The 27,654-nt window shown below is 45.7% G+C and overlaps 1 protein-coding gene across 1 annotated transcript in view; it reads left to right on the top strand.

Annotated features, from left to right (window-relative positions):
* Window positions 1-27,654, top strand: part of LOC138503508 (astacin-like metalloendopeptidase) — a 151,002-nt gene that overhangs the window by 89,029 nt on the left and 34,319 nt on the right. Inside the window, exon 11 of the mRNA XM_069623294.1 lies at window positions 8,758-8,873. Within this exon, the coding sequence (XP_069479395.1) occupies window positions 8,758-8,873 (116 nt within the window). The remainder of the gene's footprint in view (window positions 1-8,757; window positions 8,874-27,654) is intronic.

Below are 27,654 nucleotides of genomic sequence, written 5' to 3'. Positions count from 1 at the left end.
CAAAATGTGTGAAGCTGATATTCTCAACTCAGTCGACTCTATTCACATAATTTTAATGCGAGAAACCTGGTCCACAGCCACCTTCACCAGAGATGTCGTTTTTTCATTTGCCAGCTCAGCAATCCCAAGCTGACATGGCAGAAATGCTGCAGGGTTGTGATGCATGATATCCCTATCTGTCTTCAAACCAAAGTGCATAGTAATACAGAGTATCTCCACATTGAAGTCAAACATCATACCAACTTTCCATCACTGTGGTTAATCAATTTTTATTGGGCTCCAAATTACAAGGAAAGGGGGCGTTTCTTGGCTTACATTCAATCTATTGAGCTTGTTTTGTACTTTACCACAGGAACACTCCGCTGCATATAATGGGGCGTGACTTCAACCTAAAACTAGTGAAGGGCCCTAAAAAATAACTACTTGACGACCAAATAGGTAGCATATGGCATCACTACACCTATCCTAAGCGATCCTAGAAAGGATAAACTAGGCCCATATATGCACAAAGTACAATGTGAAAATGGCCTCCATGTAATGTAGTGGCAGAGTGCCACCAGATATACTAGGCAAAGCCACATACAACGGTTTACGTGATGGTACCATGATTGACCATATAATCCTGACTATTATGTTTTGGCATTCTGTCATTTCTTTTGAGGTCAAGTCTATGATCAATAGTGATCATTCATTCATCTCTGATATTTACCCTGGAGAATCGTTTCATGAAAGCAGCCACTCATATCATAATCTTGCGCTATTGAGAGTGTAGTAAACGCTAACTGTTGAATATCCCCTTCGTCACCTCACTCCTGGATTGCCCCATGACATGTGTTAGGCTTTTTGTATTGGCTTTCCTTGGCGTCACTCTAGGGTATTTGTTTTCGTTAGCACCAGCATGTCATTTTGGGTAAGATTCATGAAGTCTTGATTTGAAATGAGTCTTTCTCCTTACATGACCAGCCTTTCTGTGTTTGTTGTGTAAGGTCCGTGTGAAACCTGACTTGTATTTTCATAAGATTCAGGAGGGATGCTGTAAAAAAGAATACGTTGTTTTAATGTGTGTTTGGAGGATTAGAGCAAGTGATGTTTCAATGAACCATTCTTGTTGTACATGATTTGCATGTATTGTCCCTCTGTTCTTGTTTTTGCCATGCCTGAATATTTCTGATGCGAGATAGAAATTTGTTTCTTGTGTGGAAAGAGATCCCATGGAACAGAATTTGAAGCAATACGAATGCTATACCTATAATATTGTTGCAAGGTAGGGTGTGTTAGCCACACAATACAGGTACTTTCTCTCTTATCAGAAACCTTACAACCAAATAACCTATGTTGTTAAATGTTTATCGAGAGAAACCCACCCCTTCATACTATCCACTTGGAGTTGACCCCCGGTAATGCATGAGAATATTGGAAGAAATTCACAGAGCCCCCTAAACACAATTTCTTTACACTTTATAAATACATCAGTCAGGTTGTTAAACAGTTTCCACTTGTTTGATATAGTTTTTACGTACTTTGCATTGTTTGTTTGGGTTGGGCCTTGTAGCAACCTTGCATGCATCCAATGTTTCCCAGTCAATTAGGATGTGGTTGTCCATTGTTGTTAGTTTGGACTATTAGGAATATTAGGTGCATAAGACAAAACTACTGCATTGGAATACAGAAAGGGAGGAATGGCATATGAGGAGGGACACAGAGTCTGTAGGTGTTGTTTGGTTATGTGCCCACAAATTGGTTGCCCACGGCTTTCCTAATTCCTGTGGCCATTCCCACCCATTCATGCCTCTGCCTCCCCAAAACACATCCTCGTGGGAACTCTTTGAACTTGCTTTATTCAAGCCTTACCATCAAACTTTGCATTTGAAGTGCCTGCCAATGTTTTTTCAAATCAGTCTTCTGAGAGTTAATTACTTAATTGGAGATCTAAAGCTACTGTTGTAATAAACATGTCAACCAGGCCTGCTTTCAGCCACTGAAGTCCATTTTAAAGCAAGCATTGGCAAAGCCAGCATTTTTTTGCTGTGGCATTCGTTTTAATCCTTTGCCAGGCACTGTTATTAGATGTACAGGTACTCTCACTATTTTGCACCTGCTCCCAACAATGGTCAGCTAACACCACTGGGGCTGTGACTGGCAAGGGCCATTCCCATGCCTACACTTTATGTTGGTGGCTTGAGCAGGCAAATATTGTCCTTTCACACCCTGTGTGTGCTGTGTTGCAGCATCTCCCAGCGAGGCGTTCAAAAAGTGGCACTGCAGTTGCCGAGGAATAACAACTCGATTTGTATACAGTGCTGTTGATGAGAGGCGCTATTATTTGCGCATCCATTAGGTTGTGCCAGTGTCGCTGCACCCATGGCTTCCTCCAGAGGAAGATCATGCAAGATTGGTGGTGGATCTTGTGAATTCCAAGAGGAGCTGTGCCAAACTAGGAGGGTCAGAGAGTTTCAGTTGTTTCCCCTGGGCTTTAGAATGCTTTACCCCTAGTAACCAGTCGATTAACTCAAATCCTAACTCTTCATAAAGAACAAAGAGGTATTTTTTTTGTTTTTTGCACGTTCTTTACTTTGGTGCTACTTAGACGCAGTTGGTTCTTCAGTGTGTTTTATAATTGAAAGAAACATAAACATCTGAGTGCGCAAGACTAATTGTACGTATGTGGTTCCGTAGATAGTTTGTGAAAATGTGACTCTGATTTGTCTATTTGTGCAAGTAATAATTATGAGGTGGCAGCTCAACAAGGCTGTCTATTGGGGCTGCCTCAATGTTGATAACGTTTTCTTTTCATTTCATTTTGTTTTTGATATGGTCATTAGTTCAAGTCTACAAGTTCTATAGAAGAATGTTCCTGCCGCTGCCCCTCCACAGCGCCAGGTCTCCATCTATGTCTAGCGCGAAACACCCTCCACAATGTGAAACGAGTGCAGCACTTTGTTAAATATATCTGCCGCTCTCTGTAGTTAAAACAACTTAGTTTTACCATGTATTTCCCACCCACTTAAACCACTGCTGGCTCGGGTGAAGGTACCTATTTTCATTTTGGTTATTATGAGGCTCTTTTGATACTTTTACACCCAAAGTATTACACTACAGTACATATAGAGATAACTGGCATATGAGGAGGGGAACAAAACTTGTAGATGTTGTTTGGGTATTTGCCCATCCATTGACTGGCCATGGCCATGAAAATCCCTATGGCCATTCCCACCCAGTTTCTGCCCAAAACACCTCCGCGTGGGAACTCTTGAGCTCGTTTTAATCAAGCCTTATGAACAAACATTGCACTCAAAGTGCCTGCCAGTGTTTTTTCGAAGCAGTTTTCTGAGAGTTAATGACTTAACTGGAGCTGTGAATACACTACGGATGTAATAAAAATGCCTTAACCAGGTCTACCTTCAGCCACTCGATTTATAAGCACTGTGTGTGTCCTTCACTGAAATCCTGTTAAAAACCAGCATTGGTAAAGCCAACAGTGTTGGTATTTGCCAGGCACTGCTATTACATGTGCAGGTACTCGCACCATTTTGCACCTGCTATCATCAATGGCCAGTTAATACAACTCTGCCTTATCTGTGCCTACACAAAAGCCCAAACTGTTATGATATGATATGGCATTAGTAACGTGCCTATACACACACGTGTTTCAAGGCGAGATGCGGCAAGGGAGGGGGAACAGAGAGAATACAAAGACAACAATCTTACTAGGTGACATTGAGATTGCGCAAGTGCAGGGGAAGGGGAAAGGGAAAAGTGAGAGGGGTAAAGGGGGACGGGGAAATGCAATACTTAGGATCAACAGTAAAATACATTTAATAAATAAGAATAGGTGAAATGTGTGGCCAGCTTGTGGCAAGTGCAGGGGTAAGTGCATACATCAAGTGTCAAAATCTGGTAGGGGACTGTAGGTATACGGAAACAGCACCCAAGTGCAGGTGATGCCAGGGAGGCAGTGCAGCTGGTGGGGGAGGGGACCTGGGCCCGAGATCAGGGGGTAACCATGTGACCAGTGCAGTTTCAGTCAGGAGTTCAGCAGGGGAGAGGAGTGAAAGCAGAAGGTCTTGAGGTGCTTCCGGAACCGGAGATGATTCAAGTTTCAGGCAGGCAGGAAGGCTGTTCCAGAGGGAGGCCCCAGTTGAAGAAAGAGATCTACCACAAACTCATTGCTTGGAGAAGCGACTGACCCTGAGGGAGTTGGAGGCGGATGAGCGATGGCTCGAGATGTAAGATATTTAGGAACAGAGTTGAAGGTATTGAGGCCCCAGAAGGCCTCTTGGACAATGCATGGGTTTTGAACTTAATCCTCACAGCCACTGGGAGCCAGTGAAGAGATTTCAGTCCTGGAGACATACGATCCCTGGGTTTGAGGCCAAGGACAAGTCTCGCAGTCCTGTTCTGGATGAGTTGCAGAGGGCAGAAAGTAGAAGCAGAGCTCTGGAGACAGTGAGCTTCTGGGCGAAGGAGAGGAAAGGAAGAATAACCCTGAGCAGGTGCAGCTGGTAGTGTAACTTCTTAGAGATGCCATAGATATAAGGAGAGAAAGAGAGTGTGAAGTCAAAGTGACCCTGAGGTTTTTAGCTTCACACATGGGAGCAGGAAGAGGGCCAAGAGAGGAAGGCCAGAGAGCGACAGGAAAGGAGGGAGCAGATGTGCCGATAAGGAGAATCTCTGTCTTACTGGCATTAAGGCAGAGATTGTTGACGGCACACCACTCCTGGATAGCAGACAGACCGTCAGAGATGAGAGAAGGAGAGGAGATGGCAGAAGGGAGCCTGAAAATGAGCTGACTGTCATCCGCATAGCACCGAAAGTTGGGGCAGTGAGTGGAAATTTGGTGGTCAAGAAGTGGCAGGCATTGGTTGAACAGCCAGGGAGAGAGGTTAGACCCTTGGGGAACACGACAGGTAGAGCGAGAGATAGAGGAAAGGAAGGTCCCAAGTTGGACCTCGGAGGGTCGATCGGAGAGGAAAGAGGTCAGCCAAGCCATGGCTTGATCGGTGATACCCAGGTTATCATGGAGATGACTGAGAAGGATGGCATGGTTGACGGTATCAATGGCAGAAGAGTGATCAAGTAAGATGAGGACACAGGGGGTATTGGAATCAAGGTTGGAGAGCAGGTCTTCACAGATGTACAGGAGAGCAGTTTCCGTGCTTCTGGCAGCTCTGAAGCCAGACTGATGGTCATGGAGACAACCAACTGATTTAGTGTGCAGATTAAGCTGGGAGATGGGCAGCTTTTCCAGGAGTTTGCCCAGGAAAGGAGTGATAGAGATTAGATGGTAGTTAGCCGGGCAGGAGGGGTCGGCTGAGGGTTTCTTAAGAAGAGGGTTCACAAGGGAGTGCTTCAGGGGGAAGGGAAGACTCCAGTGTTGAAGGAGTGGTTGCAGAAGTCAGCCAAAGCAAGAGCAGGGTGTCAATGTGTTCCTTGATGGTTTTAGAGGAACAGGGGAGAACATGTTTTGATGAGACTTTCATAGATCGGACATGTCTAGAAACCTTGTCTGGGGAGAACAGGGGAAAGGCAGAGAAGGAGGGAGGGGAGGTCACCACAGAAGGGCCTGAGGAAGAGCGGGGAGTAGAGGGAGGAGGAGGAGAGGAAGAGAGAGAGCACAGGATGTCATGAGTTTTTCAGATGAAATGAGAAGCCAGGGCCATGCAGAGGGCCTGGGAGGGGACAGGAGAGGTATAGATTGCAGCAGGATTGGCCAGCTCCTTGCAGATTTGAAAGAGTTCGGCCGAGTTGTTGGATGCCTCAGAGATGCGGGCTTGGATGAGGGCTCTCTTCTTGGTGCGGACAGAGAGCCGGTATTACCTTTGAAACAGGCGGCAAGCCAGTTTGTCAGAAGATGTACAGGAAGCACGGCATTTTTGTTTTCAGCCACCCTGCACTCACGTTTAAGGGTGACGTGGTCTGATTCGTACGGCTTCAAGCAGATCCTCATGACAGGGGCAAGACCATCAAGAGTATCAGATACAGCTAAATTGAGAAGAGAAGGGGCTGTGTCAGGGTGTGAGTCAGCCGAAGGGGGGCAGAGGGGAGGATGAGAAATTGTTGGCGAATTCCTCATCTGACAAACACTTCATGGGTCGGATAACTGAGAAGGTAGGTGGAAGTACTGGAGTTGGCTTGGCCTGAGGGGTGGTGAGAGTGAGCTGGGAGGAAAGGAGAAAATAATCACTACAGGAGAGAGGAGTGGTGAGAGGGACAGAAAGGCGAAGGTCTGCAGAGATCATAACATCCAGAGTGAGAAAGTTGTAGAGGTCGTGAACGAGTCCAGAGGAAGAACAGGAGGCATTGAGGTGGATGTTAAAGACTCAAAGAAGGAGGAGTTGAGTGGTCAAGGCCAGGAGGGAAGAGGAGAGGTCTGCCCACTCAGAGAGGAAGGAGGAGATTTGACCAGGTGACTGATAGATGGTAGCCACAGTAAGGGAATGGCTAGGCGAGAGAGAGAGCCTGCAGACGAGGCATTCAAAAGAGGAGTAGGCCTGCATAGGAATGACAGAGGCAGGAATCCACTCAGGGAAGATCAGGGCTATACCCCTTCCGGAATGGTTGGGTCTGGGCACGCAGAGGATCTTGTAGCCATCAGGGAGGAGAGTGTCAAAGCTTGTGACAGAGCTGGCAGTGAACCATGTCTCGGTGAGACAGAGAACATTGAGGTCAAGTTCTTCGAGGAGGCGGCAGATATCAGAGGAGTGTTTGACAGCTGAGCAAGAGTGGCAATATGGAGACGGTTGCCGTCCTTGAAAGACTTCAAAGGAGGGGTACACATCAGAGGTACACCCTGCAGAGGTATAGAAGAAGCCTGAGGGAGAGGAGGAGGAAGGAGGAGAGGGCAAAGTAGCCTGGGAGGAGACAGCAGGAGGAGGCAAGAAAGCCATGGAGGGAAGAGAGGGAACAGCAGGAGAAGAAAGGAAATTGATGAGGCACAGGAAGCTTCTATCAAAGAGGAGAAGGTTGGCCTGAGGGCCTTGGACCAAGATGGTACCATTCAAGTAAACATTAATGATGACCTTAGAGGAATGGAAGGAGGCCAGGAGAGCCTCCCACGGCGTGCCACCTTTAATGGGAGAAGAAGAGAAAGGAGAAAGCACAGAGACCATATGTTGAGTCCATAGGTCTGGCGAGGGAATGACAAAGAGGATGTTGGTGAGGGTTTGCCTGGAGGAAGCACTGGTATAGGTTTCAGCGATAGAGAGGCTTGAGTTCAAGACCAGTATATCCTTTCAAACTTGGTCCTACCAGATTTAGTGAAGAGAGCATAATAGTCGATAGAGAAGCATATAGAAAAGATAGGAGAGACAGAGAGCACCATAGAGTAGGTTTTTTTTTTCTTTGCATTCTACGTTTTGTACTATTGTATTTTCCATGGGAAAAGCAGAACCAGAGCTCCAGGCCATGCAAGTATATCCGGAATCATCTGAAAAATCCTGGTATGCATGGCCTTGTAGGCTTCCTTTTTTTAAATGTGCACTATTCCTACAAATAGATTTTTGATTTAATGGAAGCTTGTGATCATTCCCACTTGAAATTCTTTGAAACGGCCTAGAAGCATCATGAATCACAGAACAAGTAGGCCAAATGAGCATGTGGTAAAGGAAAATGAACCACATGCATTGCATGTGCAAGGTCAAAGGTCGGTTTGAAGGCACAAGCATGCTTTGGGAAAACGAAAGGAATCTGCTGGTGGGCAATGATCTAGCGTTGACATTTGCTTTCTAATGTCCTTCCCCTTTCCATGACGCGTAGGGCTAGTTTGAGTCTTTGCTATTCAAGTTTTTTTTTTTTTTTTTTTAGGTTAGGTTTGTAGGCATTTCTGGTGGAGGGATTTTCATAACTCTTTCCAAAATAATTTGTTTGGGAGTAAGGATATTGTCAAGTGGGGGGTGAAATAGCTTCCTGTAACAACCACATAAGGAAACTGCTTGGAAAGATTGTGGTCATGTGGAAGAGGGGTATCTGTTTTGAGGAGATCAGCATATGATATGAGAAAAATAAAAAGGGTGTGATTGGTAGATCTATAGTGGCATTCATTGTCTAGACAATGTTTAGGGAGTGACTTCCCTTGTGAGTTGTTGTTCTCCTGTCATTGGATGAAGGCTCTGTTTAACTTGTTAGATAAGAATTCCTGATCAGGTTTGTTATTTTTGTTGTAACCAAAGATTGAGGTCAGCCAATGGAAGCATTATTTTCATAAGTTGCCAGCAGGTTAACTATAACTTCTCTGTTTTTGGAATTAATTGCTAATATTTAAATTCTTACCAGTATTTCACCATTAACTGTAAATGATATCCCAAATTACCAAATTGACAGAATACAAATCTGGATAAATAGACTTTGTATTAAATAATATGGGGTCATTGCCATTCCTTGTCTTGTATTGTGGATTCATCACCTTCTGACAGAAGGTCTCTAGCATTGAAATAAATTGGTTTGTCGGGTGGAAATAGCTACACTTTTGATATTGTGCAGTACATGCCTTCAAACATCACACATTCACATAGTTATTGCATAATCTTTGACAAAGTGTCAAATATCTTTAGCAATGATACAAACCCTCTCCCATGAAAGTGTTCTTTCCAAGCATAAATGCTCACTAGTTCCAGTTCAGATGTGTCCCCTTATGTCGTTCTTCTTTATTTAAAGACCTGCTCTTTACTACCAGAGACACACGGAAATCCCCCATGCGCTTCCGGAAGAGTAGATGCATTCCTTGGAAGTTCTACTCAATGCAATCATTTTTTCTTACAGATCTCTGCAGAACTTTGCTCAATGAGCCGAGTGGAACTATCACTGTCAACTCAAGGACAGTGTTACCTGCGACTGGCGGCAGCTGCCTTTGGTTAATCCGCATCACGGCTGGTCAGGTAAAACACATTAATGAATGTATTGAGTTGTATTGCCTGTGTGTGGAAAGAAGTCCTCCTCTCACATTTTACTAGCATGACCGTGCTTAGCAATGAGACAGAACCTGAATGAAACAAACGTATGTACCAATGCAATTCTATATAAAGTTTTACACAAAACAAGCCTTTTCATTGATTCATTCATAGCTGCAAATGTAAACAGTGAAATAATAACTTCTAATATTTCTTAAAGAGGTTGGAAGGGATAATGTAAAAAGGGCGAACAAGCCTCATAAAACGCACGAGTTGGCAAATTACAGAAACCTTTTTCCTGCAAAAACGATACATTTTCACAGCATTTTTGCACCCGCGTAATATGTACCCAAGCGATAATACAGAACGGTACTAGCACTAGGACAAATATTACCCTGGTGCAAAAATGCATCAAAAATATATATTTTTTGTACTAGGGCAATTTTTGACCTGATATTAATAAGATGCCAAACTGCACGTGTCATGGTGCAATGGTTTACTAATATGTTCCACTGTTTTTTAGAAATAAGTCAAACTTTGACCTAATGCTAATACCGTGCAACTTTGCAATTGCACCAGTGAAAAAACTCTGTAATTTGGCGCATGTTGTTTAAGTGGCTGGTGGCTGTGAGGATCCCACATCTAACTCATACATGTTGGGGTCACTCAGAACAATTTCTTGCTGTTGAGGTCTCATTCACCCCAGCTGGAATCACTGCTATTTTTATTTCAAACAATATATGGCTTGTAAGAGCAGAATTAGGAACTCTGAAGGGTACCAAGGTGGGCACAGAACGTACAGATGAGCTGAATTTAAGATGCACAATTGACCATATAATACCAGAGGTATGAATCAAATTATTATTGCATGATCAATGGTGCAAAGAGGAGAAACGGGAGTGTTTAAGGCCTTTTAATGCATGGTGAAAGCTAATCCCTTAATGTTCCACACATGGCTTTCTCCCTGAAGGTACAGTGTTTGTTCGCCTCTGCTCAATGTTGTATGCTTAGCGTTGGCACTGAGGTGCTCCTGATATTGTGGATAGTTAGCGCATCTGCTATCCGTTTTCCTTTTCTTCTTTAGTTAAACTGTTTGCTTGGTTCCTTTAATGGTCTTTGACCGTGGCACTTGACTGGACGCCTTTTATTTTCACTTTAGCAACATTTTACATTTAAGCAATGTTATTTTTTTCAACTTGCTTATTTGAATGACATTTTTGTTTTCCTTGTATGCCGTGACTACAGGGAAAGATTGCCTGCCCTTCACTTCACCCCAGGGCTCGTTCCGGCGGTCAGTCTTTCATTCATTTCTTGCCTGCACACACCAGGCAGCAGTTTCTCTTCAGTGGCTGCTACCTGGCTCCTGGGGGATTGGCCTCTGCGCTAACATGTGTACATGTAAACAGTGGGTTGACCGGAAACGCAGTGGGCAGGAGCAGCGGGCTCGCAACATGTACACCAAAGTCACGCCAAAGTTAAGCCTGTCTGTGCCTGTACGGGCCATGGTCGGCTCAGGGGGCTCCTTTCCATGGACGTGGTCTGGGTCACCAACACTGTTAGTCTTCACGTAAAGCCAACTGCTGAAACTAGCACTTTCATCTACTGTGCTTTCCACTGGATTTACTACGCGAGTAAGGTTCCCTTATGTGGGGGACGTCTATTACTGAACGCTCATTCCTTGGTGGCACAATGTACGCATTGCTATGAGTCGGTTGATGATTTCCCCCTGACTTTGCGTGCATCACTGAGACGTGGCTTGATGATACATCAGGCTCGGTCCTTGTGCATTTACTGCCGCCTGAGTACAGTATACTGCATGTAGACTGGCTTCCCCGAAAGGGGGTGGGCAAAGCCATTATTTTTAAGTTCTGCTATAGTGGCTCCTTTCTTACTATTAGTCACCATGCCAACATGGAAGCTATGCTGGTACGTCTCTCCCTCCCATCGAAACTCTGTGTCCACTTATTGGTGGTTTACTGGCCCCCTGGCTCGGCAACCCCTATTTGTGGATGCTTTCCTTGATCTTGCAGCATATTTACAGCTGAGGCATTGTAAGAGGATTCAATCCAGCACTACAGCTAAGTCAATGCCTAGTCTGGGATACTGAATGGAAACCCTTATTGATATATCTTTATGTCCAGTTCATGAGTTCTGGATGACTACCCCTATATAACACCCCTCTCTTGGAACCCCCCTGACCCCACTGAGCCAAGAAGTAGTTCTGTTTTGCAAGTTTAAACGGTTTATTTGCGAATGTAAACAATATATATATATATATACTACCTGTCCCAGCAGTCTCTTTTTATGTGTTTTGAAAGTGGGTGGAGAGGCTAGCTTTCTAGGCCCAACCCCTTCAGAGTTCTGATAGGTTGGAGAATTCTTTGCGTTCTCACTGGAGAGCAGGATTGTGTGTCAGAATGATGTCATTTAATGGCTTGCAGAAAGGACACTCCCCAGTCAAATTGCACACAAATCTATATTTGATCAAAATACACATTTCTCAAATACATAGTGGTTTGTCATTGCATGTACATATTACCTATCACATGAGGTATACTCTGTTCAAACTCTGCTCTTCCTGAGGGCTTGCATTCAAAAATGGCAACTTATTTTCGATTTTAGTGGGTTATGCAACCTAGGTTCTTCATTAAAAATTATACACATATACACGGCCTGTCCTTACATACTCCAGTAAATTCCCATGTCTCTAGCTTAAACACAGAGTCTGTAGTATCCATAAATAGCGGGGTTTTGCCCCAAAACATCACACAAATTCCCAACGCGTCTTAAAACGTGCACAGAAAATTCACAAGAATTATGGTATCATTTAAATAATTTTGACAAGTCCGCACTGTGAGTTATACATCTTTCTTAGAATCATATTCTGGCCAACAGGGGTGCGTCTTTTCAGGTCACATGGTGTAAAAACCAGTTTATCCAGTTTCTGCCAAGCTCAGAGACCCTGCCCCTCCCAGCTTCTGCCAAGAGGAAGCTATTTTACGGTCCCCCTAATAAACCATCTGCCTGGGCCCTGGAAGGCCCATTGTTCAAGAGGAAGCCATTTATGGCCTCCCCCCAATAAACCCTCTGCCTGGGTCCTTTGTTTAGTCTCTAGCAGTCCCTTGGTAATTCAATCAGAGAGGGGTAACCTCCCCTCAGAATGCAGCCAGGCCTGAGAACTGCTGTGGATCCAGTTTCACTCCAATTGGGGGGAAGTTGTCGGGCAGAATCCAGTTCCTTAAGCCAGGCCCCAGCTAATGTCACTTTTAGTTACCCAGTTTTCTGCATTCAAATAAAACTAACAATTTTTACACATGCAGCTGGAATGCTGATTCTAAGTTAAAAACTATGACATTTTAACAGTGACAAACTATGTGGCAGTCACAAGTCTGTCCCTCAGTTTATTTACACATTTCGATTTTTGGTAATTTTAAATCCAGTTTCAGTTTAAGCCGCTGCAGACCTGCAGAGCTCAGCCAGTCTTGTTATAAACCTTCAAGTCACTTCAGAATATAACTTTAAATTGTATCCACCTCTTAGTAAGTCTTTCTTTGGCCTGCTTTGGGTTCATTTATTCAGTTTTACACAAATGTCTGGTGTTGTTTTAAAACGCCGGCTTTTGGATAGTGGTGAGTACTGGTACTGCACCCCTTTTTGGGATTTAAGAAAATGAATTCCCCACAGTTCTAGGTTGCTTTTGGCAATCAGCATTGCCATTCCCAATGGTTTCAGACTACTGTGTGGGTAGTCCAATGGTGGTTTTAGGCAGTGTCCTTCTGTGCCCATAACATCGGCAAAAATGAGTGGCAGCCTATTCTTCATGCATTTCCCTGTGCATTTTCTGGGAAGCTCTGGCCATCATGATGTTTTCCATGTCAGTACTGCACAGTTTTGAGGTAGGGCTTGGATGCGTGGATAAAAACATCCCACAAGCCCCCCTCTTGCGATGGCCATTCTATTTCACTAATGGGACTCGCAAGACCTCGGATGTTTCCTCATCTTCTTCCAATAGATGGCACAGTTCAGCATCTTTTTCTCCATCCGGTCGGAATGATCGGTTCTCCTCGCCGGTCCTGATGGGAAGATTGGGCGGTACCCCGGGCCTGTTGCGTCTCTGCTCCCGGTCTCCGGATCGTCCTCCTTGGCCCGTCCCCAGGTTTTCTTTCTCCTAGGACGACAAAGGAAGAGCGGCAATACCTATTCATAGACATTTTTCCACCACTGTTGAGATAGTGGGGCAGCATATGCATTTCATCATAACGAAACATTACATTCTTATTTTGAAAAAAAAAACAGTATAACTAAGAGACAGTTTCATGCAAATCACAATATTTTAGAGACTAGATGTGGTATGTTTTATGGTTGGAACTGAATTAGTCTGAGACAGTACCCGCTAGGATTCCAGAGGATTCCTCCAGTTGTTGCAGAGTGTGCCTGGGATGGCAACATTTCAACTGGTTAATGTGGACCCACTTGTCTTCCCCCTCTGCCAAATGACCTTTGGGGATGTGGATTTTGTAGGCCACATGGGAGATCTTGTCGATGATCTCAAAGGGTCCCTTCCATGTAGGCAAGAATTTCCGCTGTTTTGCCTGGTTTCTTTGGAAGTTGTATAGATAGACCCGGTCCCCCACCTGATATTCCTTCCTGGAAGTCTTTAGGTCATAGTGGGTCTTCATGCTATCAGCCGATCTTTCTAGATTCCGCTGAGCGTAAGCAAAAGCATGTTGGAGGTGTTTCCTTAAATTCTCCACATACTCATGAGTAGTGGAGGCATTTATCAGTGTCTGCTCTTGGGTCCTGTAGAGCAAATGCTGAGGAAGCACCATCTTGCGTCCAGTCATCAACTCGAATGGTGAGATTTTGGTTGCAGATGAAGGGGTAGATCTGATCGCCATTAGGACCAGAGGTAATCGGATATCCCAACTTGGCCCAGAATCTGCCACAAACTTTTTTAATATGCTCACAATGGTTCGGTTATATCTCTCTACTGCCCCAGAAGAAGCTGGCCGGTAAGCAATATGCAACTTCCTTTTGACCCCCAGTATCTCCCACATCTTTGTCATTACTTTACTGGTGAAGTGGCTACCTCTGTCTGACTCAATCCTTTGAGGTAGACCAAAACGGGAAAAGATGTGGTTAATCATCAGGGCAGCTGCAGTTTCTGCCTTGCAATTTGGGGCTGGGAGACATTCCACCCACTTGGTAAACAAGCATGTCACAGTCAACATGTACTTATTCCCCCTAGCAGAGCGAATCACAGGGCCTACAAAGTCGATTTGTAAATCTGACCATGGCAGTGTCATCCCCCTCTTTTGGAGAGGCGCACGGTGCGTGAGGGATGATGGCTGAAATTGTGCACACACAAGAAACCCCTTCAAGTATTGGTCGAGGTCCTGCCCCATGTGTGGCCAGTATGCAACCTCTCTTAAGATTTCCAGTGTTGTGTGAAACCCCCTATGACCGGCGGTGGCCGCATCATGGGCGTGACTTAACATCAGGCTTCGGAATGAGGTAGGAACCACCCACTGATCGTGGCCAGCTTTGGATTTCCTTACCAGCAAACCGTCTTGGATTCGGAACATTTTTGGACATTTCATCAACACTCTTAGGTCCTCTTTCCCAATATAATCGGTATCCGTCAAGGGAAAGTTCTCAGGGTCCTCAAGGTGTTGGTAAAACTTACCAATTATTGGATCCCCCTTCTGAGCGGTAATCAAATCAGCATCAGGGGTCTCCTTACTCCATTGTGCAATTGAAAGGTCGTTGTGAGCATTTGTCTGGGACCTAGTGATAGCAGGGACTTGGATTTCCCCCAACAGGGACTCAATCTCATTTAGATCCCCTTGGATGGCCCCGGTTTTGGCCAGCTGATCAGCTAAGTCATTTCCAGTTTTGTCTGGTCCCTCTATTTTGGAATGACCCTTGATCTTCTTCCAATAGATGGTCATTCCTTTCGAGGTGACCAGATCATCAATGTTTTGGATCAACTTCCCATGTTTCAAGGGTTTGTTGTTAGCACATCACATGCCTCTGGTTTTCCAATTAACCAGGTGCTCCACGAACCCGTTCCGTACATAATCCGAATCTGTGATTATGACCAGTTCGTGGAGTTGATGCTGGACAGCAGTGAGGATGGCCTGATGCACAGCTATCAATTCTGCCACCTGACTACTTCGGGGACCAATTTTGTATCCAGCGGAGGGTTCTGGGGACTCATTCACCCATGCATTCCCTACGCCGGCCACCAGTTCTTTCTCCCCGTCGTTGCCAACATGGTAAGAGCATCCATCCACATACACAGTGGGCATTCCCTCACACTTGTCTTCTTCAAAGACTTTGTGTGAGGAATTAAGGTATGCCTCCGTGTTGTCCTTGATTTTCAGACTTTCGTCCTCGAGACAGTTTTCTCTGGCACAATCATGCAAGTCAGCCAGACCTTGCGCGAGGGGACTCTTCTTGTTTTGGCCATATCTGACCTCCACAGGAAAGCCTTGCATTGACAGAATCCAGGAAGTAATTCGGGAATTACTCACATTTCCGGCCCGGATTCTGTCACTTTGGAGATATTGCAGAGGCTGGTGTGGAGTCTCCACTATGATGTGTTCCCCCTGGATAAACGGGCGGTAATTCTTCAATGCCCACACCGTTGCCAGGAGTGCCTTCTCACAATCGTTGAATTTTTCCTCCACAGAGGATAAAGTTTTGCTCGCATAGGAGATTACTTTATTGACCTTGTCATGCTTTTGGTATAATACTGCCGTCAAGCACGTATTAGAGAACCCTGTCTCCAGGAAGAACTGATATGATATGATATGATATGGTATTTGTAACGCGCCTATACACAGGTGTTTCAAGGCGCGAAACTCCTTGTTTCTGACAGGGTAAGCTAGGCAAGGCGCTTGTGAGAGGCTTCTTTTGAGTTGTCTTACTGCCTCGGATTGTTCTGGACCCCATTCCCACTTGACCCCCTCCTTCAGGAGATGAATCAGGGGTCTGGTGATCTCTGCGTAGCCCTCAATGAACTTTCTGCTGTAATTAGTCAGTCCAAGGAGGCTCCTTAGTTCCCGCAGAGTTGTGGGGTCTTTCAGTTTCTGAAGTGCTTCCACTTTCTTTTCCTGGGGACAGAGACCCTGCGGAGTAATCTCATGCCCCAAGAAATTAACACGGGTTCTACACCACTGTGCTTTCTGAAAGGAAAGTTTTGCTCCGGCGGCCCTCAACTGTGTCAGAACATAACGGATCTCCGCTATGTGTTCCTCCACAGTTGAGCTTTTGATGAGGACATCATCTACATAAGCCAGGTTACCCCTCGCACCCAGGTCGGGCATGGCCTTATGTAGGAAAATGTTGAACTCATTACCGGAGTTAAGGTATCCAAAGGGAGTCCGGGTCCATGTGTACTGCTGGCCCCCAAAGGTAAAAGCCAGTTTGTATTGGTCCTCCCTGCTGACAGGCACGGTCCAGTATCCATTGGTCAGGTCTATTGCAGTGAATACCTGTGACCCCTGGATCTGGGCCAGCCCTTGGTCAATGTAGGGCAGAAGCCATCGGGAAGTATGGACCCGTTTGTTGAGCTCCCTGAGGTCGGCGCAGAATCTCCACTGGCCGTTTGGCTTCAATATTCCCAGCACCGGATTATTGAAGGTGCTGTGAACTGGACGGATTATTCCCCGGGACTCAAGGTTCTTAATTATTTCAGTAAGGGACTCCATTGATGCGAGAGGCAAGCGATATTGCTTCACAAACACAGGAGTCATGCCAGGGTCCGTGGGGATTGTTGTTGTGTGGATGTCAGTGCGACCACAGTCATATGAGTCTACCGCAAAGAGATCTTGGAAATCCAAGAAAACTTGTTTCAACTTTTGCTTCTGTTCCAGAGTCACACAGGCGTCAGCTAGGTTGACTCTCTCTTCCACCATCTGCCTGAAGCCTGGAAAGACTTCTGGTTTGGCTATTTCAGCGGCCTCCTCCAGCTGGGTGGAGAAGTCCCTGGTCAGAGTGCTGATTTGGACTGGAGGCTTCAGGTGGGACAGGCAGCCCTCATGGACCTGGAAAATCACCTCATCCCTCCTGAAGTCACAACTCACATCTTCCTTACCATAGGGGCAGGAAGTGTACACCAGGAAGTTCCCCCCATGCCGGGTAAAAATCCTGTCTGGTGTTGTATTGTCATCACTGTCACTGTCAAAGCAGTCCTTGGGGATTGGCCCTAACAGTTCATTACCTAAATCTATGGAAAAATGTCGGTCATCAACCGCCATTTCAATAATGGTGCCTGCGGCTAGAGTAATACTCTTTAAGTCGCTGTTATCCACCTCTATTGGAATGGTGTCATGTTCTATGTTGACTAATGGAGTTGGGTTTACCCCCAACCCTTGCTTTTGGAGAGAAGCGTTTAGATGTATATAAGCATCAGGGTTTTGCAAATATTGTCCTCTTTTAGCTTTCACTTCCAGGGAGAATTGTCGGGTCCTTTCTGGGATGGTGACTTCCTCTTTGATCTGAATTTCAACTGCATAAGGTAGCAATTGAGCTTACCTAAATGCTCTTTCTGGATCATCAAAGCCCATGGGATTATGCGCTAATCGGGACCAAGCTTTGAAGTTTATTAGGTCCAAACTAATGGCGAAGCGATTGAGAATGTCACTGCCTAAGTAAAAGGCGGCAGGGACGTCTCGCACGACCCAACAATTGTGGACTATGCTCTTGTTGCCAATGGAGATTTTGAGCATATACCTGCTTGGCAGGAGATGTTTGGAATTAGGTGCTTCCAGATCCATTTCCCATTTGCCTATCAGTTTGAAGGTGGGAATGGCTGGATCTTTCGGGAGTTGGCGGAACATGGCTTCGCTGATGAAGCTCTTACCGTTGTTCACACACACTCGAGCGAGAACAGAGTCCTTCCCATCATTTAACTGGACAGGGATGAACAACTGCTCTCCAATTTGCTGAATATCAGCCAGGCTCTGAGCTGATTTCACATCTTTCTGGACTATAGGAGTGGTAATATCTGATTGTGGATTTGTAAAGAATTTCAGAGTGTTTCCTTCCAGCGTGGAGTACCACTTTAGACTGGAAGGAAGGTTGATTTTCAGAAATAGAGAGGACCCTCCATCACCAGTCTGTTGTCCTACTGCTATTACTGTCACGTCTGGAATTTGGCTATTCTGGAAGTGAAATTCTACTTGGTCAGGTTTTTGTTCAACCATGTGGCAGGTGCCGTTTAAACTAACATGGTTGACACTCTGTTTTAATTTTATTGGTCGGCTAGTCTGGGTCCAGAGGACCTTGTTTACGCAATCTATTAAGGGTGACAAGCTCCTCAGGAGGTCATTCCCCAGTAAACAAGGGGTGCCCTCTGGAGTCACAACTATGACTGGGTGTTTCAACTTGTGTCGCCCAATTTTAATGTCCAAGTCTGCCGTCCCCTCGACGGGAATTTCCTTCCCGTCAAAGTTCTGCAGTTGTCCAGGAAGTGAGGTGAGAGGAATTTGGTAATTCTCTCCCCTTCCTGCATTCAGTTCGTCAAAGGCCCTTCTGGACAGAAGGGTAGCTTGAGATCCAGTGTCCACCAGTGCCAAAATTGTACCCTGCCCCTGTACTTGTACCGGGGCATAATATCTTCCCTCCTTCCCCTCAAGGGGGCACAGATAATGTACATTTTTGGACAACTGGTGGGCTAATTTTCTGGTTTTGGACATTGCAAGAGAAGAAATTTGGGCAGAATTCTGTGGAGAGCCTTGGGAATCTGAAAGAAAAATTTGGCAACTGGAGATCAGAGCCATTGTGGGTTCCCCTGGCTCTGGTCTTGGGCCGCCCCCCCCTTTTTGGAGGCAGTCACCAGGATGGGTTTGAACCAGGGGATTTTCTTGCTGTTGGTTCTGGGATGAGATGGTGGGCGGCGGTAGCTCAGTCTCCACCTCTCCCCAGTCTGGATTTGCATCCCTTGGGACCCATTTATCTTTGGGAGGAGTTCCCCCCTCTCTGAAGGAGAAGATCCTTTTCCCAGGATCCTCTGAGGATCCCTCTCCCTCAAATTGGAAGATCTGTACCTCCTCCTCAAACTGAGTCTGTTTGGGTCTTTTGTTTCTCCTTCCCCCCCTCTGCTCCTTAGGAGGCAGGCTTTCAGGGGCAAGAGATTTTGTTTCCGGTTCCTGGGTTTCCAGGGGCTGTTTACAAGTGAGGAAGGAAGCTTCCTCCAAGGCTTTACACCCCCCTTCCCTTTGTGCCTCCTCCCTGGGAACCGGTGAGTTATCGGGGTGCTGCCCCCGTCATTGTTCTGGAGCACCAGGTCCAGAGTTGGGTGCGTTCTGCGCCGGCATTCCGATCTGAGGGTTCTGCTGAGCCCTCAGTATGTGACCCAGATCCCGCGCCATGTTTTGAACCTGGCGCTCTAACTAGGAAACCCGCTCAGGCTGATACGGGGCCCTGTTTTCTCCCCTGGGCTGATCCCGGGAAGGGTAGCTATCCCTTCTTTGGTAGTACCCCTGGTTGGGAAGATTTGGATACCCCTCCGCCCTTGGCCTCCCCTCTCCCGGATTCGGTTGTCTGGGCTCAGGGAATTGGGGAAAGAAGGGTGGAGGATTTTGGGGCTGGAAATTGGGTGGATACCTGGGGAAAAAGTTCTGCCCAGGATTTGGAGAATTTCTGCCCTCCTGTGAGAAGTTGGGAGGGAAGTTCCCTGGGTTAGGTGCTTGGCTGGATCCCCCCCCTTGGGCTGGAGGAGTCCACACATAACCCAGGATGGGTCGATTACCCTTGTAACGGGGACTTACATAGTCAGGAGAGCGAGGGACCCCATTTGTGGGACTACCTCCCTGGCTCCCTGTCTGTGACTGGCCCGAGGACCTTCTGGGCCTAGCATTATTAGGTGCAGGTAGGTTTTTAGGCCCCCCCATCTCCAACTCTAAAACGGGGGTGACCTTTACCTCTGCCACCTTGGCAGCAGCAGGGGTGTTGTTGACTTTGGGGTTTTTGGGCGCATTATTTTTCTTTTCTATTGGCTTCTACACCTCATAGATCCGGGTCGCCTGTTCAATGACCCAGTCTAAAGATCTTTTCTCGTGAAAATCCCTCACGAGCTGGGTCATTATGTATTTGGGCAAGGCATGGAAAAACGTATTAATAAATTCTCTGCTATCCGTGCGCACCCTTCTTGTGGTCTGTGCAAAAGCACGCTTTAACTCCTGCACAAATTCTTGTGGGGCCTGATCCTCCCCACATTGTAAATTGTAGGCTGCCTTGCGAGCCTCTTGAGGATTTCTATGAACAGAAAAATGTTTTAATATGGCCGCCCTATAGGTGGACCACCTGGAATGATTTTGGTCCTCCAGCCCTGCAAAGAAACTGGAGTACTCTGGGGAGAATGTCCACTTTACATATTGGATACAGCTTTGGCTGTCCTTCAAATGGAAAGTCTCCATCATTTGCTCAAACAACTCTAAGTGCTCCCAAACAGAATACTTGGCATTCTTATGATACGGCGTGATGAAGCTCCTGATTGCCTTAATCTGCTTTAAGGGGTCCTTAAGCAAGGCCCTTTTTGTCTTATTGGCCCTTTTGGTCCGGGTAACCCTGGTCCATTCATCTTCTGACTCAGAGGCACTGCTCCCAGAGGTTCCCGTCTGTTCTTCCAGGTTTTCCCGGATTCTGCGAGCCTGGGAATGGCTGGCAGAATGTGGGGACCTGGTCTCCTGTGTCCTGTACCGCTCAGAGGAGTCTTCAGATCCCTCCTTGCTGCCAGGATTTGATGGGTACCCCCCCCACTGACCTAACTGGGCAGAGGTTTTCAGGATGCCCTTAATGGGCCTACTCACCTGGGGTTCCCCATCAAATTGCACCGTGCTTGGGTGCCCATACCCGGCTGCCCGCCCCTCCATTCCTGGGTGGTACTGGCCTATGAGCCCCATGCTTCTGGCTGGATAGTAATCTGCCATCCCTGTGGCCCTGTGCTCATGTGCGCCAGGGGACATGGGGGTGGCAGAGTCCAGGGACTGAGAGAAATAAAGGCCTCTGGTACTAGGGCTCCTGGGGTTATGCTCAGGAGTTTCTCTTTCCCAGCGAACCTCATCTCTATCCGCCCCTACTCCCTGTTGCAATGCAAGAGCCTGCGCCTTCAGTTCCTCAGTTAAGGCCTTAATAGACTCTATCAGTCTCTCCTGCATCGCTACCTGTTGTTGGAGCCTATCATTGTGCTGGCAGAGAGCCTCATTCTCTCTCTGCGTTTCCTGATTGGTCCTTGAGCACTGGGCCAGTCTTTGCTGCAGGAGGGTTACCTCCTGAGCTGTGTCCCTATTGGCCTGCTCCTGTCTTGCCAGAGCCTCCTCCACCCTCCTGGTGTGCTCTAGCAAGTCCTGGTGTTCTTTTTGGAGGTCACCCAGTCCCTGGTGGGCCAGGTGATTTTCTTCCAATTTCCTTTTTAAGTGGCAGACTTCCTGGCCTAAGGTATCCCTTTCCTGACTAAGAGCCTGCATCTGTGCCGCCAGGTCGTCCCTTTGCCTTTGGAAGGCACCAGCTTTCTGGGCTCCTGGTCAAATTCTGCCTGGGTATCCAGGTCTTTCAAAATCAGTTTATTGCTCTCTGCCTTCTCCCTATCTAGGTGGCTTTGCAGGGTGACTACCTGCTCAGCACATGCCCTATTGAAGTCTAACTGTTGCTCCAGCTTTTTCTGGCTCTGCAGTAGGGAGTCCAAACCTTCTTGGTACTCCTTCTGCAAGGCCAGAAATCTGGTATCCTGGTCAGCCTTTTCCTGTTGCAGGATGTCCATATCCCTCTTTATTTTAATGATGTGCTGTCTACTCTCATTTTCTGACTCCTGGCTCCCCTGCAGCCTCTGCTCAGAAGAGACCAGGTCAGATTGGACCTTCTCTAACGCCATCTGTCGCTTATTCGCCAGATCTTGGCTTTCAGTACATTTATCCTGCATGTCTCATATATATAGGTACAGGTATGCCGCTATCCTAACCATCTTGTCTTGTTCATCCTTAGCCTTCGGGGCCAAATATAGTTCACTCAGGGCCACATGTAAGGGACCCTGATCTCTCCATATATCTGACCCTGTTTCCGTGATCTGGGGTGCGATTGCTTGCAACCAGACCGTCTGGTCCTGGTGAGTCCACTCACCTCTCACAAATAACTTATGTAAGAAGTGCTCTCTGGCTATTTTCATGTCTACTAAGGTCGTCATTCTAGAGATTGGTCTCTGTCCTGACTTACAGAAATTAGTATTTTATTTTTGCAAAACAGACCTTTTTCTTAGAGCGTTCCTTTGAGGAGTGCTTTACAGCGTAACACAGCGTGTGCTCCGACCGGATATGTGTATCTGGTCAGCTGGCACGCTGTATTAATCTGCACAAGTGATAGATCTAATCCAAACGTCCGGCGCGAGCCCCCAATTTGTCAATTCAACACTACAGCTAAGTCAATGCCTATTCTGGGATACTGAATGGAAACCCTTATTGATATATCTTTATGTCCAGTTCATGCGTTCTGGATGACTACCCCTATATAACACCCCTCTTTTTGAATAACCCTGACCCCACTGAGCCAAGAAGTAGTTCTGTTTTGCAAGTTAAAAGGTTTATTTGAGAATTTAAACAATATAGATATATATCACACTTTATAAAAAATTAATAATTGGATATCACACTTAATCTGATATGTAATCAATAATGGATAGTCTGGCACTAGCACACTTCTTTATAATCAATGATGAGTGGTTATAGGATGGATAAGATAGCAACAATACTTTTATGGTTTCAAATGGATGCAATGTGGAATGAAATGCAGTACAGAAAATACTCAATATGATTTCAACAAAACAATGTAATCACTTTTCTCTGGCAATCCCCTCCCCCCTTTATGCAATGCAAGGAAATGGAAGGAAAGCACACAGTTCTCAGAAATGCAATCAACTGTAATTCAGTTCACCCCAGCAAGCTTAGATTACAGATCGGAGTTTTAAACACAGGCCCAAAATGCTTTTATATGTGCTGGCAATGAAGTGAAAAATATACTAAAATGCTTTTAATTCCCTCTAGGAGTTCAAGGTGAGTGAAATATACTTGGGATGAGTTCAGCCTCACTTTAGCAAGGATCTAGGCGTAATTGGTAGGTTAAACTAATTTTTGGCAAATGAAAGCAAGAAAACTGCTGTTTTCACATGTTGAGAAATTTGCAAATCGCGGCAAAATGTCAAATCGCGGCAGATTTGTCCGAGTGCGCCGGGCGCGATTACAGAGGAACTACAAGGACTATCAATATCGTTTTGGGGTCCTAGGACAGCCTAGGATCTCAGCTTCCAGATGAAAGTTACTGCAAGTCTCTAGCACAAACGGTTACGGAGATATGAGCGATTAAATAAAGGTCGATTTTCAGATTTGAAATTTTAAAGTTCAAAAAGACAAGTGCAGCTTGCAACTAGAAAATGACAGGTGACAGCTTTACAAATGACAGGTGACAGTTAGGAGGCAGTTCTACTTAGATTAAAATAGATTGAATTATATTATTTTAACTAAGAGATTGGTTCTGCACAGTTCTGCTATGTACTCACAATATATTCTTGAATTAGAATGGGCCTCGCCACGGATCTGGTCAGGTTTTCTTCACTCCACGGTGATCTGGGTCAGCTCTGCTCTGCTGGTCTGGTCTGGGTCTCTGGTTCTGCTAACAGTGATCTGGGTCAGCTCTGCTCTCTCTCTGGTTCTGGAAATTTGATAGATTTGAAGTCTCTATGTCTGCTCTCTGAAGGTTGAGGGAGGTAAAGTATGGATTTTCCCGGCAGAGCTTCCAGCTGCAAATGGATTTGAAGGTCCCTATCTGTCCTGTCTGTCTGCTTTTATGTGTTTTGAAAATGGGTGGAGAGGCTAGCTTCCTAGGCCCTACCCCTCTCCCCTTGTCATTGGCCACTTCATCCGCTTCCACTTGATTGGGGGAATGAAATGACGTGTCATCCTGATGAGGTCTGTTTATGGTACAGAGAACCCACCCCTGTCAAATTACACACAATCTATATTTTCTCAAAAAACATATTTGCACAGGTACACATTTGTTTAAAATTACATGCGCCCTTCACATATCACAGGAGGTATACCCTTGTCCAAATCTGCTCTTCCTGGGGGCTTGCATTCAGAAATGGCAATATTTGCACTTTTTAACTGATTTTGCAATTTCAGACATTAACCCAAATTTACACACATGTGCGCAAGGAGTATGGACATTAGTTGATGAAGTGTCAGATTTTTCACATGCACACATTTTGAGTAATATCCTCTTTTCCGCTAAAACCCCCCTGAACATACCACCGGGTCCTAACACGTCTTAAAATGTGGGCAGAAAAATCACAAGAATTATGGTGTCATTTAAATAATTTTCACAAGTCCGTACTATGAGTTATTCATCTTTTTTAGAGTTATGTTCTGGCCCCCAAAGGGGTGTGGTTTCCCCCCAGCACAAGGTTGAATTTCTGTTTTTTCCAGTTCTGCCAAGCCAGCTTGCTCTCACAGGCAGTGCCCCTCCCCTGTCCTTCCAGGAGTAATCTCCATTTACGACTCCCGCCAATAAAACATTTGCCTGAGTCAGGACAGGGCTGTGTTCAGAGCTCCTGTATTCCGTGGGGGCTCCCCTTAATTCAATTATCAGAGAGATGGCATATCCTTAGTGTGGCCAGCAAAAGGCAGATAGGCCTGCGAACACAGCTGTGACTCAAGTTTCACTCCTGATGGGGGGTAGTTGCCAGGCAAAATTGGAATCTCTTTAAGCCAGTTTTTAGCTACATGTCATTTCTGTTCCCCAGTTTTCTGCATTCAAATAAAACTAAACATTTTTACATATGCAGCTAGAATGCTGATTCTAAGTTTAAAACTATGACATTTAAACAATTGAAACCCCTGTGACACTCAAAAGTAGGTCACTCAGTCAATTTAAACATTTAGATTTTTAGTGTCTTTCAGTCACTTCAGAATATAACTTTACATTGTATCCACCTCTCAGTAAGTCTTTCTTTGGCATGTTTTGGGTTCATTTATTCAGTTTTCTACAAAAAAGTAAAATCTGGTGTTGTTTTAAAACGCCGGCTTTTGGATAGTGGTGAGTACTGGTACTGCACCCCTTTTTGGGATTTAAGAAAATGAATTCCCAACAGTTATGGGTTTGCTTTTGGCAATCAGCATTGCCATTCCCAATGGTTTCAGACTACTGTGTGGGTAGTCCAATGGTGGTTTTAGGCAGTGTCCTTCTGTGCCCATAACATCGGCAAAAATGAGTGGCAGCATATTCTTCATGCATTTCCCTGTGCATTTTCTGGGAAGCTCTGGCCATCATGATGTTTTCCATGTCAGTACTGCACAGTTTTGAGGTAGGGCTTGGATGCGTGGATAAAAACATCCCACATGCTGACTCATGACCAGGGCAAAATCAGTGCTCTGATCCTGTTGAACCTATCAGCCGCCTTTGATACCATCGATCACAATGTCCTGCTGGGTCGGCTGGCTGGGGCTGGTCTCTCGGGCACTGTTCCGGCCTGGTTCTATTCTTTTCTTGCTGATCGTCACCAGATCCTCTCTCTTCCTCCTTTCTTTTCTACGACTATGGCTCTCACTTGTGGTATTCCTGAAGGGATTGCCATCTCAATATTTAATACCTATGTTCAGCCTCTGACCAAGTTGATAGTCTCCCACGGCTTCCTCTGCTATTCATATGCTGACAACATACACATTGTGGTTCAGCTGCCAGATTTCGTGCCTGTCTGTAGGCCGTGGGGGAGTGGATGCTTGATAATTGGCTTAAACTGAACAGAGATAAGACTGAGGTCTTAGTGGTGGGCCCCCCTGCAGTTGCTTCTATCTGGACACCTGCTTTCCGGCTGGCCTCCCTGGGCCCTTTTCCTCAGTCAGTCTCCACAGTTAAGGACCTGGGGGTTAAACTCACATCAACCTGTCCATGGAGCCGCAGGTGAGCTCTGTCAGCGGCGCCATTTCCAGCTTAGGCTGTTGCAACTGGTCACTCTCTTCATTCCGGTTCACCTGCTTGCCTCTGATATCTCGGCATTGGTCTCATCGTCGTTGGACTATTGTAATGCACTGTATTTAGGCCAGCCTAGTATGTACTCCATTGCTTGCAAGTTATTCAGAACTCTGCAGCTCGGCTGGCGACTTCTACTCCACAGGGCTGGCATATTTCCCCTGTCCTTCGCAAACTTCAATGACTACCAGTGACTAAACGTATTCAGTTCAAGGCACTCTGTTTGGTCCACTGGCCCTTCCATGACCAGGGGGAACAATATCTCAGTGATACATTCTTGCCTTACATCCCAAGCCGAGCTTTGCGGTCAGCTAATGCCTGTCTGCTGACTGTCCCTCCGGTCAGGTACAGCCCTTTTCAGTGGTTGCTGCAACTCTCTGGAACTCTCTCGGTCTCTCGCTTAGAGCCACCCCTGTTCACCGCACATTTTGCCAATCTCTTAAAATGCTCCTCTTTAAGGCTTTTTTCTTTCACTGTCCTACAGGGAGCACCAAGATGCTGGGAAAACGTTGCGCTTTGTAAATAAAATCCAATCCATCGGAAGAAATACCTGCCTTCGCAGCCTTGGAAGACAATGAGGAATGGAAGTTTGAACTTGACCATGGCTTGGATCGGGCACTGATGTAACGTCCTCAAAACAGGGGCCATGTGTGCCCTCTTGTTGGTGTTTGTAACAACACGGGCAACAGCATTTTGAAGAATCTCTAGCTGGCTGGTCGACTGCTTTGACAAAGCTGCATATAGACTGGTGCAGTAGTCCAATTCTGCGCCTTTTATGGCTCTAGCTAGGATAGCACAACTGTCTTCAGAGATCAGGGGCCTAATCTGTCACAAGTTAATTAGATGGTAATGTACAGAGCTTGATAGACACCTTATATCAAAAGCTAAAGAAAGTGAATAGTCCAAAATTACACCTAAAGCCTTTGCCTGACCAAGAACCTGAACTGTACATCCAGATTCTTGTAGGACTATTTACCTGGGAAGCCTATTAAATAATGCATAAGAGGATAGAGTGAACAACATGTGTGTTTTTGATTGGTTCAGACCTAGCCAATAAGCTATCTCAACTGTCTCGGAATATCTCCTGAATAAATTAATGGTATTGTCATATGAACCTGATTGCTTAAAAACGATCTCAATATCATTGACCTAATTTGAAAGCACGGTCAGTCAAGAGATTGTGAAACAACTTGCTGTAGATATTAAAAAGCAATGGCGAGACACCTCTGCACCTCTGGGTCCGAGGAACAGTCGTTTAGCGTTACTCTACATGTTTGATCAGACATGAAGGATGTAAACCATATCAATGTGGACTCTAATAATGGGCGATTGTATGCTCTAAAATGTCAAACGTGGCTGCGAGATCCATAAGCATAAAGATGCCTGTATGTCTTTTATCGGATATCTTTGAAGACTATCTTTAACAACCATTAAGGCCATTTCAGTTCATCAATTTGGCCTGAAACTTGACTGCCTGTCTCCAGGTCTCATGTCGTTTTCCAAGTAATCTCGAAGTTGAATTTTGGCAGCCCATTCAACAGTTTCAATATAAAAAGGACACTTAAGATAGCTCTGTAGTTCTGTAAAGTTTTGGGATTCATAAATGCTTTTTAAGGAGAGGGGTTACTCATACCTCTTTTAAAGTGTCTGGGATAGTAGATGACCGAAAAAGGCTGTTAATCTGGTTTATCATGGGTGTGCTTACATCTATGCATCGTTTGATTAACAGTGAGTTACATGGATCTCC

Source organism: Ambystoma mexicanum, chromosome 11 (assembly GCF_040938575.1).
Source record: "Ambystoma mexicanum isolate Mex_15411 chromosome 11, UKY_AmexF1_1, whole genome shotgun sequence".
In the NCBI taxonomy this organism is placed as follows: domain Eukaryota; kingdom Metazoa; phylum Chordata; class Amphibia; order Caudata; family Ambystomatidae; genus Ambystoma; species Ambystoma mexicanum.
Note: the sequence above shows the minus strand (reverse complement) of the source record. Positions and strands in the feature narration are given on the sequence as shown.